This window comes from Talaromyces amestolkiae, assembly GCF_001896365.1.
Source record: "Talaromyces amestolkiae strain CIB chromosome Unknown scaffold18.1, whole genome shotgun sequence".
NCBI lineage: Eukaryota > Fungi > Ascomycota > Eurotiomycetes > Eurotiales > Trichocomaceae > Talaromyces > Talaromyces amestolkiae.
In genome coordinates, this window is record NW_024468054.1 from 544,975 (window position 1) to 557,299 (window position 12,325).

The window sequence follows — 12,325 nt, forward strand, 5'->3', positions numbered from 1 at the left end:
CACTTCGTATTTTCGATCCACCACCACGACACAGACAATGGCAACCTACTCTTCCGTCGGCGAGACGCTCGCCCGCGAAAATCTCACAGACCAAGTCACCGCCTCCTCGACGCAGAACCTGAATTCCTGGTCCGACAAATACCGCGGGGTACGCCCTCTTATTCAAAGAACATATCAATAGCAGCAGAATCTGACTAAAACAGGCCGTCGTCGAAGACCTCGACCCCCCTCCAGCCCTCTCCGTCTCCCCTAATGACTCTATCTCCTCCGCCCAACTCGCCGCCTATGAGCGCGACTACAGCCACTTGACCGTAATATCCTCCAGCACACGTGCCCTACTGGGGTATCTGAGCATTCCACGCCTCAAAACCCTCTTACGCGAGGGAAAAGTCTCCGAAACCGACCCCGTCAAAGCCGCCATGCAACGATTCAATCGCAAACGCACAAATGTGTACACGGTTATCACAATGGATACACCGCTTGAAGAGTTGGAGAGGTTTTTCAAGGGTGAGCCTATGACGGCTAGAGAAGGGGAAGTGAATTCGACGGCGGGATTGGGGAAGCAGGATTTTGCGATTGTGACGGACCCGACGAGGAAGTTTGTGTTGGGCGTTGTGACAGAGGGAGACTTGCAGGAGTTTGTTAGGAGGAGGCCGCAATATCCATAAGAGACTTAAAAAGAGTGAGCGAGCGAGAAAATGGTGTAGGTTATGATAGATACCCCGTTATTCTACGGAATACGTATGTGCGATATGAATGGCATGGGATTTCATCGTTCATTAAAATACAATATAATATTCCCTTGGATAATTATAGAAGGCAGATTACTGACCCTTCTTCTCTCTCCTCTTTGCCTGATCCTCCTTGTCCTCTTGCCAAGCTACAACCACATACGCAATCAGTACCACATTGGCAGTCAACGCTGCCAATGCTCCGGCAAGCGTAGCATTACCTTTGAAATGTGTCAGCGTCATGCCGAGTAGAAAATTTTAGAAAGAGGAAAAATGGAATACCGCTGAAGAAAGTCTTGACACTCAAGAAATAAGCCGCGAGCGGACCACAGATCATGGCAAATGTGAATGCGAGGAGTTTGTATATTGTTTCTCTGTTGTCGTCAGTTTGCACCCATACTCATTATAATCGCAAGGCGGTTGTGAGGAACATACACAGGTACAGCAGGAGATATATCCGATGGAGTAGTACTGCCCTGCGATAATACGGATGCATTGTCTGATTTCTCTGGAGGGGGCGGCGGCGAAACGCGATGATTTGGTTGAGAGCGGCGACCGGGGACGACCATATTGTCTTCTATGTCTCTGTCTCTGCCTTGAGGAAAATATTTGTTGAATAAGTTGTGGTCTGATGGCGACGATGATGCAAATGAATTGATAGATGTGGAGTTGGGCTTTAAACTAGTCTGAGCTAGACAATTGTGGAGACCGCCGTGATGATTGGTTACACATCTTCAATTGAATGCTCACCTTGCAACGGTCTTAAAAGAGTCTACGAATTGTTTGAATATCGACTTTTGTTCATTAGTATGGAAGTTGGGTATCACCCTTGCGGTGTACAGAGTAAGTCATACGCAAATATTTGTGCCTCTAAAGGCGCCGGCGAGGGTTTCCGATCTTCAAACTAGCTCTCACATTAGATATGCGATACGTAGTTTTAGTATGAAGTAGAATAATCTTCCAGTCACGAACACCATACAAGGTCTCATTGCATTACATGCAAGGTAATTTTCTGGGTTGCGAGAGCTTTCGATAGAGTCGATGGCGATCGATCACTTTGAGTAGTCAAGGGCTGATTCTATATAGTGGTCTTCAATCAAGAGAGAAAGTCACAATCCCTTCATCTGAGTGCGCTGCTAGTATATGGTCATTGATGGTTACTGGACCCGTCCAATAATGAATGTCGATTCTATGTTGTATGAACACCGAGTCTGTATATCAAAATTCGTCTCTTGTTTGAAATCAAATTCCAATACTTGCTAGCAAGGTTAGATGAAGTGCCATCACGCACCACGAATACCTCCAATCAATACAAGATTAAAAGTCACAAAACTTGACACCAATCCAATGGCTGTAAATGGGTATTCTTTTAAAATCATATTTTGATTTTTTTGTTCCTCTTCAATCTGGACAAAGAGAAAGGTTTTTATAACAAACAAACAAAGACTTGGCTAATCTCTGCTGTTAGGATTGGTATGACTGCCCATGCCATGTATTCTTTTTCCGTTCTCTCTTGTTCTTTTCCCAGCCTTTCGAAACCTCGAAACCAACTCCCATCAAATCACGAATAATCTGTTGTGCAACCGGTTTGCCCCAAAAGGGAGGACGAAGAAAAGATTGAATGAAAAGAGCCTCGTTTTTGAATTCCCATGCCCATGCCGTGGCCAGAACAGGCCTCGCCCTTCATTACATTAACAAACACAAAACAGAAAACACAGTGCACCCCGGCTCGCGGAACGGCTGATTTAGATGTTTGAAGGGTAGAGCATGACGCGGACGGTGGCACCGAAAGTCTGAGGAGGAAGGTTGTGTCGGAATTGAGCGCGGACGACGCCGGAGTTGCCTATCCCGATGTCAGTAACGAGTTTTGATGCTAGAGTGTTCTCCATTTTGATAGCAGGTGATGGCGTACCGTGTGGTCGGGTCACCTTGCCCCAGATGACACGGATCTTGGAGCCCTGAACCTCCTTCTTTCCGCGGTAAACGAAAGCGACCTTCTTTCCGAGGTAGAAGCTGTACTGTCTTAGCATGATGTAACTTGTCTGATTCCCGACATTATCACTCACTTGGCGGCGGAAACATCATCAACACCCTCAATCTTGATCAAGCTTGTGTTGGGGTTGGTGTTGCGCTTTCCACGCTGGTAGCTCAGGTGGCGACCCCTATAACAGTCAGATTCTCATTCAGATTTCTCGTTCAGTTTGTGTGCAGTGTTTAGTATATGGAGAGCGAGGCAATGTAGTCGAGAGGGAGAATTCTTCGATAGAGTTATGTGCGCGTGCGGGATTCATCGAGATGGTTCGAGGTATGCTTACTTGACGTAGACTGTGAAACGTTAGCAATTGATCATCATAACACAATTAAGCGACAGATGCAAAGCGACAGATGCAATAGATGCGATCCATCTCCATCTTCATCCGCCATGTCCAATCGAGCGCAAATGGGAAACTCACGTCTGTGACCTTGTTCCGAGGGCATCTTGACGGAAAATATTAATTCTTCTCTGAGCAGACAGAAAACAAAGGCAACGCTGACCCGCGAAAGTCAGATAAATGTCGTGTCGTTGCGGTTGAGTTTTGTTGTCGTCGGTCGTTCGTTCGTCGTCTTCTTCTCGCTTCGGTAAAACCAAGAGATCTCTGGCGGCCAACGCACAGTCTACGGAAAGCGTTGTGGTGCGGCTGGTGCTAGGCCGGGAATGGTTAGCCCTAGCGAGGGTTAACCGAGACCCCGTGACTGATGCCCAATAATCCCTACTAACCGGATTAGGAATGACAGGGGTCTGTTCTGGAAGCAGGTCTGGTGCCTGAGCGTTTAGGTGTCTATTCTATGCCTGAGGCTACCACGTTCACCGCTTTCGCAGTTCTTTCCTCTGCTTCACCGGAAGCGGATGACACTGCTCCGACCCTCTGATTAGTGATATAGCTTACATCCTCAATCGACGTTGTCAGTGCAGGAGAGATCAATGACAGCGACTAGATTCATGCTAGCTCACCGTCTCGGCGACTCTTGCAGCTTCTACGAGAAAAAGTATCGACTGCGCAGATATTCTGACGATTGCCCAGATATGCTGATTACTTCTTGCTGCTTTAAGAAGATTTACTAATTATCCAGATTCAACGTGACACAAATAAGGTGTGTAATCCCAATACGTATGAAAGTATACCGGATAAATAGGCTCGCAGCTGCATGTTCTGGAAGGTCCACCTGATTAATACCACCACATACAACGCCTTTTCCGGAGTGCCGGAGTACGGAGTACCCCCAAATTAGACGATGCCCGTTACTTACAGGCCTACCGTGTGCAGTATACACAGCTGCATCTCAGGGGAACGAACCCTAAAATCATAGCAAGTACCGGCGGTATACACTCGGATACTATGCCGTTACCACCGGTGAGAGCGGCGAGCGGGCTCCGTCGCATCTGCCCCGCCATTTAGTATTTACAGATGATATCTTTTAGGTGTATGTAGCCTTTGATGATCATACATTAGTAGTCGCACCACATGCAGCAATCAACAGGCTGATTTCACTTCCAACAGATTCGTTTTCATGGCCGCAAATAGAGATAAATTGGGCGTTCGTCCATGCTTGGCACGAATGTATGCAGTATGTGCTTCGTATCGGTAATTACCCCACCGCGCAGGTAGGCCTGGAGGTAAGATCATTGCTCCGAAAACCCCGAATGTATCACCCCTGCTACGTAACTTACATGGCGGTGACTTTATGCTTAAGATCGAGCATGCTTATCAACTCGCGCGCTAAGTGCAGGGAGCTTACACAGCGAGATCGGTTATTTCTGGGGCGCTTTGCTTACTGGCGCAGGGTCGGACTCCGTCTTGGACTGATACGGCCGGATGTCATAATACTGAGTAGGATAGTGGATGAAGATGATCGGTTATTTGTGATCAATTCAAACAAATAAATAGCTGCTTTTGACTGGAGCAGGTAACTTAAAAAGGTACCTAAACAGAGATAGTCATCGTGCTGGGAGCGGCAATCGATGAAGCTCCACCCTCTATCGGTGGTGACGTCTAAGCCGGAAGAACCGACTGTGGCAATCGCTGCTTGTACGATGAGATGAATATGAAGGTCGAAACACGTCATAATGTTCACTATAAACGGAAGAAATGTGAATCAAAGAACAGAATTAAACAGTCAATCGGATTTCCGCTGAAAATAAAGAGAGCATCTCCGGACACTTTAGCAGCTTATATCAATAATGGCTTCGTAATGAAATTACCTGATCAGAGGTGCCCCTCCAGACTGCGACGTCGAGAGCTCTGCCCCACCCAATGACTGATTCCCTTAGTAACTCCTAAACCAAAGTCGTCCGCGGCTGACTGCGCTGTAAAATACACCGATAGCTGTTCTGTTACAGTGGTGCAGTACATACTACTGTACGTAGGTAGCTGCTCCGCCGGAAGTCGCTGGGTACGCTTTGGTAAGGAGGGCAGGAAAGGCCAACTCCAAGAAAATCCATCAACCCCAACCTTCTTCTTACTTTTCTCTTCCATTTCCCCCTCTATCACTTTCTCTCTATTTCTCACCCACAGCGATTCATCCCAGTCTATCGCTCAGATATCACCATGTCCGGCACTCTCATCCATTCCGAGCAGGGTCAATCCGCTGGGTAAGTTCTGTTGTGTGGCGCTTACATCACCCATCCTGTTACACCATGGCGGGGCCTCAGCGATAGCATCACTCTGCTGTGTCAACCATTGACTGCGGCTGTGTCATTGCTGATTTCATTTTCTATCGCTCGATTGAATTGAACTTACCCGTCTTTGTTTTTGCGTTTTCGACTTTGTGTGTTTTGCGCAATCAAATTGAGCGCATAGCTAACATGGCACCTATCGACAGCTCCGTGGAACTCAAGGATGACACCGTCATCGTCGTCCTGGGTGCCTCTGGTGACCTTGCGAAGAAGAAGACAGTAAGTTTGCTCTCTTGACTAATTTTTCCGTCACTTCATTGCTAACAATTGTCGCAGTTCCCTGCTCTGTTCGGTCTGGTGTGTATACCTCATTACTGCAGCGACGATCACGATCTGACTACAATAGTACCGAAACAAATTCCTCCCCAAGGATATCAAGATTGTAGGATATGCCCGTACCAAGATGGACCACGCCGAGTACTTGCGACGAGTAAAGTCCTACATCAAGGTCCCCACCAAGGAAATGGAAGAGCAGCTCGAGAGTTTCTGCAACCTTTGTACATATATCTCCGGTCAATACGACCAGGACGAGTCATTCATCAACCTCAACAAGCACCTCCAAGAGATCGAAAAAGGACACAAGGAACAGAACCGCATTTTCTACATGGCTCTCCCCCCTAGTGTTTTTATCACCGTTTCAGATCAGCTGAAGCGAAACTGCTACCCCAAGGACGGCATTGCGCGGATTATTGTACGTGTTCCAACTCCTGCTACAAATCGCACTGCTGACGTACGCAGGTTGAAAAACCATTTGGCAAGGATCTCGGAAGCTCGCGGGAATTGCAGAAGGCCTTGGAGCCCAACTGGAAGGAGGATGAAATCTTCCGTATTGATCATTATTTGGGCAAGGAGATGGTTAAAAACATCCTTATTCTCCGATTCGGCAACGAGTTCTTTGGTGCCACCTGGAACCGTCACCACATTGATAACGTTCAGGTATGGCATCTCTTCTCGCTCATACGACGCGCGCTAATTTGGTAGATTACTTTCAAAGAGCCTTTCGGTACGGAAGGTCGTGGCGGTTATTTCGACGAGTTTGGCATCATCCGTGATGTTATGCAGAACCGTATGTTCTCCAAGACAGTTTTATTGCGGTTGCTGACAAATTCTAGATCTCCTCCAGGTGTTGACTCTTCTCGCCATGGAGCGCCCCATCTCATTCTCCGCCGAAGATATCCGTGACGAAAAGGTGCGTGTCTTGAGAGGAATAGATGCCATCGAGCCCAAGAACGTCATCATCGGTCAATACGGCCGCTCCCTCGACGGCAGCAAGCCCGCATACAAGGAAGACGACACTGTCCCTAAAGACTCGCGATGCGCTACTTTCTGTGCTATGGTCGCATTTATTAAGAACGAGCGATGGGACGGTGTGCCTTTTATCTTGAAGGCCGGAAAGGGTGAGTGTTCTCCGTTGCATTGTGATAGAACTTGACTGATTGGTACAGCCCTCAACGAGCAAAAGACCGAAGTCCGTATCCAATTCAAGGATGTCACTTCTGGAATCTTCAAGGACATCCCCCGAAACGAGCTTGTTATCCGAGTCCAGCCCAACGAGTCTGTTTACATCAAGATGAATTCCAAGCTTCCTGGTCTTTCCATGCAGACTGTCGTCACCGAGCTTGACCTTACCTACCGCCGCCGCTTCTCTGACCTGAAGATTCCTGAGGCTTACGAATCTCTTATCCTTGATGCTCTCAAGGGTGACCATTCCAACTTTGTCCGTGACGATGAGCTCGATGCTAGCTGGAGAATTTTCACCCCTCTTTTGCACTACCTCGACGACAACAAAGAGATCATTCCTATGGAGTACCCATACGGTTAGTTTTGTCTTTGACCATATGCTTCTCTGTACTAACACTTGGAATAGGCTCCCGAGGACCTGCAGTTTTGGATGACTTTACCTCGTCCTTCGGATACCAATTCAGTGACGCTGCCGGCTACCAATGGCCTCTCCACTCTGCCGCACCCAATCGGTTGTAGATGATGGATGAAAAGAAAATGAAGTGCGCGATGAACGATATATGCTGAAATGAGATGAGACAATGACTTGTTCTTGTTGAAATCTACTTAAACGATGATGATGAAATAGACGTCCTGGAAGCGATCCTGGAGCTCGTTATTCCCGGAGTCTTGTGATGTGCTTACATGGAGGGGATATAGTTTATTTTCTTCTTTCTAGAGTTTGTCAATCTAGTGCGTTCGGTCTACGATGATACGTAAATAATTCACTCTTTCTTATCATTTGCCTAGTAGATACAGTAGAAATTACTGTAGCGAACCGAAGGCCCTCCAGATAGTGTATGAACATAGCTGGAGAGCCATGATCATTATGCCATAAGAGGTTGGTATCAACGCCCATGTTACCCAAGAACATCCCCTGACAAGCCTCATCTTACGCATGGCGATCTATACTCGTTCTGGACTTTCGGGAAGAGCTTCAAGGGCACGGMCCCGCCGCTCGCTTCCAGACTCTTCTTTTAGTTCTAAATATTTACGACAATTTACAACTATAGTAAAGCAACTTGTTGAAGGTTGACGACCTTACGAGAGCCTGCTCTTGAATTGCGATCTCAGTACAGAACTGATCCGGCGCAAGACGATTGTTTATACCGAATCCGTCGCTTCCGCATCGCATCACCTCCGCGCGTCCTGCCTCTCGAGCACTCGATTCGTCGCCGTCCGTCGTTTCCGCGCATATACTTCTGATGGAGTGATTTTCGTCTCAAAAGGCAGAAATAGACATATACGCGACCACTTTAAACTATAAGTTGGATGTTCAGTCGGAACGACAACGGGGATGAGAGCCGCATCATGGACGGGCTCACCTTCCATCAAGGGCCGGTCGGAAGCGACCAAGATGGCTCTTTTGGCGTTTAGTTTGACGGGTGTTTCGTGCGTCCTTTTCTTTGCATAGTGCTTGGTTATCAGATGCTAATGGTTGGGTATTGAAGGTTTACATGGGGTGTTGAAATGTCATGTACGCCGGCCTTCCTTTCCTCCTCCCACTCTTTCACTGATGTTAATCGATGTAGATTGCACACCGTACCTCCTCCAACTTGGCCTCACAAAATCGCGCACATCGCTCGTCTGGATCGCCGGCCCGCTTTCCGGACTCATTATTCACCCGCTCATTGGCGTAATAGCGGATCGATCAAGATCAAAATGGGGTCGCAGGAGGCCGTTTATGCTGGGTGGTGCGCTCGTTGTGGCGTTTTGTTTGTTGTTGTTGGGTTGGACGTCGGAGGTTGTGGGGTTGTTTGTGCATGATGCTGAGAAGGTGCGTTTCTCGACCCGGACGAAGAAGATGCAGGCTGACAAGGTGGTAGAAACGGGGTGCGACAATTGCGGTTGCGGTTTTGGCGATTTATGGGGTTGATTTTGCTATCAATGCTGGTGCGTTCATCTCCCTTGTCCCGGTTGACGGTTATTGATATATTGTGTCTTCTAGCACAAGCATGCTGTAGAAGTCTTATTGTGGACACTCTACCGATATCCCAACAACAATTAGGCTCTGCATGGGGTAAGTCTCGTCCCTTCTTTGTCAAACCGCTTACTAAGAGGAACAGCAATTCGAATGCAGGCAATTGGCTCATTGATAGCGTACATCGTCGGCTCGATAGACATGGTCACAACATTCGGCACCACATTCGGCGATACGCAATTCAAGCAAATGACCGTGGTAGCGGCTATTTTCTTGATTGTTGCTGTTGTGATCACGTCGTATTCTGTCAAAGAGAGGGTGCTGATAGCGGCGAGGTATTATCTCTCTTTGAACGTTTCAGGCGTCTACTGATCATGGATAGAGGAGCGGATGAGACGCATGGCTTTTTCCATGTTATATCGCAACTGTACAAAACGACTATGGATCTGCCGCCGCGTATTCAGTCCATCTGTTGGGTTCAATTCTGGTCTTGGATCGGTGCGTACGCTTTCTTGGCTTGTGGAGCTCATATCTAATATCGTGATAGGTTGGTTCCCATTCCTCTTCTACAGTACGACGTGGGTGGGAGAGACATATTTTCGCTACGAAAATCCCGAGTACGCCGCAAGCTCTTCCGACACATTGGGAGATGTTGGTCGACTGGGTAGTCTGTCCCTTGTGATATTTTCCGGCGTCACATTCCTGTCCTCTGTGCTCCTCCCCTTTGGCGTCCGCTCACCCGACAGCAACTCCAAACGGGCAAACTTCACATCCCGCCCTCCGCCTCGAATGGCGGCATTACTGCGTCGTTTCAAAAGAGTTAGACCCAGTTTACAGACTGCATGGCTTCTTTCGCATCTCGTCTTCGCGGGGACAATGATATTTGCGCCTATGGCTCSCTCGTTGAAGTTTGCGACCTTTTTGGTGTCTGTCTGCGGTATCCCCTGGGCTGTTTCCGGATGGGCGCCGTTCGCGTTCATGGGCATTGAGATCAATAAATTGGCCTTGGAGCCACCGAGCCGCCCCACGGCAACGATGATTACTTCCACTACGTTTCGGACACATGGCTACCGTCCTATTGATAGCGTCGAACCAGACATGGAGATGGACGTATTGCGCTTAAATCACCGAAGCGGCGGCGACGACGACAGCGATGTTGAGGACTCATCCTCGACAATCGAAAGTTCATCCACCGGTGAATTGGCGGGKATATACCTAGGCGTGCTGAATGTGTATACAACCCTGCCCCAATTCGTGGGCACGTTTATCAGTTGGATTGTATTCAGCATCCTCGAACCAGGCGTCCCACCGGTAGGCCAGAAACCGCCTCCGATTGAAGGAGAGGAGGCCTCTTCAAGCGGCGCCAGAGATGGCGGATGGATGAATCTAGATACCGATGCACCCAATGCGATTGCGGTTTGTCTGTTCATCGGCGCACTTAGTGCGTTGGTTGCTGCGGAAGCTACGCGACGGTTCAGAGCGTTGAGGCAGCAGACAAACCATGACTGATTTTTTATTTGTTTGTTGAGATACATGCGCATTAGAGCAAGGCAGGCACGGCGCTTTTGTTTTTGATACCCTAGTCATAGTTTCGTTGTACTTTATAACCCCGTGTTGATGTTAATAGCCCGTTAGAGGAGAGAGGAGTGTATATACACGCAATATAATACATAAATAATGACCCAAAAATTTCATCCATCCTTCTAATATTTCATAGGTAATGGACTAAGCAACCTTCTTCTCCGCCGTCGCAATTCTACTCCTCTCCAACCACAATCCCACCCCAATCAAACTCAACAAAACCGCACAAATATACACCTGCGGCGCCCCCTCCCCAAACTCCGGATCCACCGCCAATGAACCGGGATAGAACAGCGCCGAGAGCTGCGTAATCCAGTACAAGCTCGCGACCCAGGACGCCGTATGCAGCGACAGCCTTTGCGTTGCCGCAGACTGGGAGGATTGAGCTGGCCAGCCGTAGAGGAAGTAAAAGGTAGTAAGACCCAAAACGGCGCCCATAGACATGGTCTGCCCGTTGTGGAATTTTGCGTGCGGTGGCCAGCGTGGGTTGTACACGTGTGTTTCGTTCCAGTCGGCGATGTAGCCGCCGACCATAGTTGTGAGGGCGACGAGGGAGAGGAGGGTGCGGCCTGTGGATGGCATTTTGTTTTATTGTCCTCCGTAGAGTGTGTTTGGTCAATGTCTTCGGTGGATAGAGTGATTTTTTTCCCAGTGGTGGGTTTGTTTTTGGGTTGAGTAATGACGCTTGGGAGATCGAAGTATTAATAGGTGCATATAAGCGGGGGTGGGACGTGCATAGCTATGCAAGGTATACTGATGAACTGCCGCTATACGAAGAGTAGTCGAATCGATTGCCTTATTTGTCTTGTCGGGCAAATGACAATTAGCTAATGCATACACCATTCTCATCCGACTGGCTGGAGCGACTACCTCGTATTCTGCAAATATGTGGTAGGGCGTTTGTGCTGTGTCTGGGGTTGGAGGGATAAGATTTGAGCCGACTCGGCATCAAAATTGTTGGTTGGTTGGTAGGGTTGTACCATAAATGCATCATTTTTTTCGAGGTGCAATCATGACATTGAAGTGAGGGAAGCTATTGGTTCCGGCATGGTTCATGTTCGCAAATATGCCTCTTTATGGAAGGAGGAACACGATGAAATGATTGGAAGTGCCAGGTACTGTACCCATACATCTTGGGGCTGAGAATGGAATGGCCAAATCGGGACTTTCAGCCCAAGACAGAATATGTGGTTCAGATGCCACTTACAAGAAGAGTGTTTGTTTGGTTTTCGGAGCTTTATTCTATTAGTCACCACTTAACATGGAAGTGTATGGATGATTTTTTTTATATCCTGTCTTCAGAGCTATGGTGATTTGATTCCTTCCGAATGGGGTTCAGAAGGAAAGATTGCCTTTTGCAAGACTACAAAAATGAAAAACATATCATGATGGACCCCATAACTTTTTGCAACCCCGATGAAATCATTCAGGAAAATAAATCAGCGTTCATCTACACGGCGGCCCGGGCGGTCCGGTCCCAACACATCTTCCAGTCATCCATTATTGGTGGTGCCTAAATCCGACAACAATCTCGAACGTTGTCCATCGGCTTCAGCAGTTTGTCCTTGTCTTCGTAGACGAGATATCCTTTACGGTAGTCGTCTTGGTCTTGACATAGACTGAACCCGGCGCTACGGCCCTTTCCTTTGTAGATGAATAACATTCCCCTTGAGCCGTTTCGCAGCACGTACAACGAGTAGCGGAAATATATGGATGTTTGTAAGGGCCCAGTAAGGCCTAGTGACAGCTCTGTGATACTACAGCGGGCTGTCATCTGGCGAAAAAGTTAATATATAGGTGATAGGTATTATGAGATTTGATATATGACAGATCTCTGTAATATAATGGTGAAGCTATAGGTAACACTACAGTGAGGCC

At 47.9% G+C, this 12,325-nt stretch overlaps 6 protein-coding genes across 6 annotated transcripts; 3 read left to right on the forward strand and 3 right to left on the reverse strand.

Moving 5' to 3' along the window:
* Positions 1-37: 37 nt before the first annotated feature.
* Positions 38-668, forward strand: BHQ10_008250 (uncharacterized protein; the record flags this gene model as incomplete). Its single annotated transcript, XM_040881035.1, has 2 exons — positions 38-148; positions 204-668. 2 exons carry the CDS (start codon positions 38-40, stop codon positions 666-668), a joined length of 576 nt encoding a protein of 191 aa, XP_040736752.1.
* Positions 669-824: 156 nt separating this feature from the next.
* BHQ10_008251 (uncharacterized protein) lies at positions 825-1,300 on the reverse strand (the record flags this gene model as incomplete). The annotated part of the gene is made up of 3 exons (XM_040881036.1): positions 825-952; positions 1,014-1,105; positions 1,167-1,300. The coding sequence occupies 3 exons, from the start codon at positions 1,298-1,300 to the stop codon at positions 825-827; spliced, it is 354 nt and encodes a 117-aa protein (XP_040736753.1).
* Positions 1,301-2,476: 1,176 nt separating this feature from the next.
* On the reverse strand, positions 2,477-3,209 carry BHQ10_008252 (uncharacterized protein; the record flags this gene model as incomplete). Its single annotated transcript, XM_040881037.1, has 5 exons — positions 2,477-2,574; positions 2,644-2,744; positions 2,798-2,893; positions 3,047-3,056; positions 3,185-3,209. The coding sequence occupies 5 exons, from the start codon at positions 3,207-3,209 to the stop codon at positions 2,477-2,479; spliced, it is 330 nt and encodes a 109-aa protein (XP_040736754.1).
* A 2,365-nt stretch (positions 3,210-5,574) lies between these two features.
* Positions 5,575-7,425, forward strand: BHQ10_008253 (uncharacterized protein; the record flags this gene model as incomplete). Its single annotated transcript, XM_040881038.1, has 8 exons — positions 5,575-5,664; positions 5,722-5,742; positions 5,792-6,136; positions 6,184-6,381; positions 6,427-6,511; positions 6,558-6,842; positions 6,891-7,262; positions 7,313-7,425. The coding sequence occupies 8 exons, from the start codon at positions 5,575-5,577 to the stop codon at positions 7,423-7,425; spliced, it is 1,509 nt and encodes a 502-aa protein (XP_040736755.1).
* Positions 7,426-8,242: 817 nt separating this feature from the next.
* Positions 8,243-10,375, forward strand: BHQ10_008254 (uncharacterized protein; the record flags this gene model as incomplete). The annotated part of the gene is made up of 7 exons (XM_040881039.1): positions 8,243-8,337; positions 8,397-8,422; positions 8,478-8,722; positions 8,772-8,838; positions 9,012-9,201; positions 9,249-9,364; positions 9,414-10,375. 7 exons carry the CDS (start codon positions 8,243-8,245, stop codon positions 10,373-10,375), a joined length of 1,701 nt encoding a protein of 566 aa, XP_040736756.1.
* Positions 10,376-10,591: 216 nt separating this feature from the next.
* BHQ10_008255 (uncharacterized protein) lies at positions 10,592-11,029 on the reverse strand (the record flags this gene model as incomplete). Its single annotated transcript, XM_040881040.1, has 1 exon — positions 10,592-11,029. One exon carries the CDS (start codon positions 11,027-11,029, stop codon positions 10,592-10,594), a length of 438 nt encoding a protein of 145 aa, XP_040736757.1.
* Positions 11,030-12,325: the final 1,296 nt, after the last annotated feature.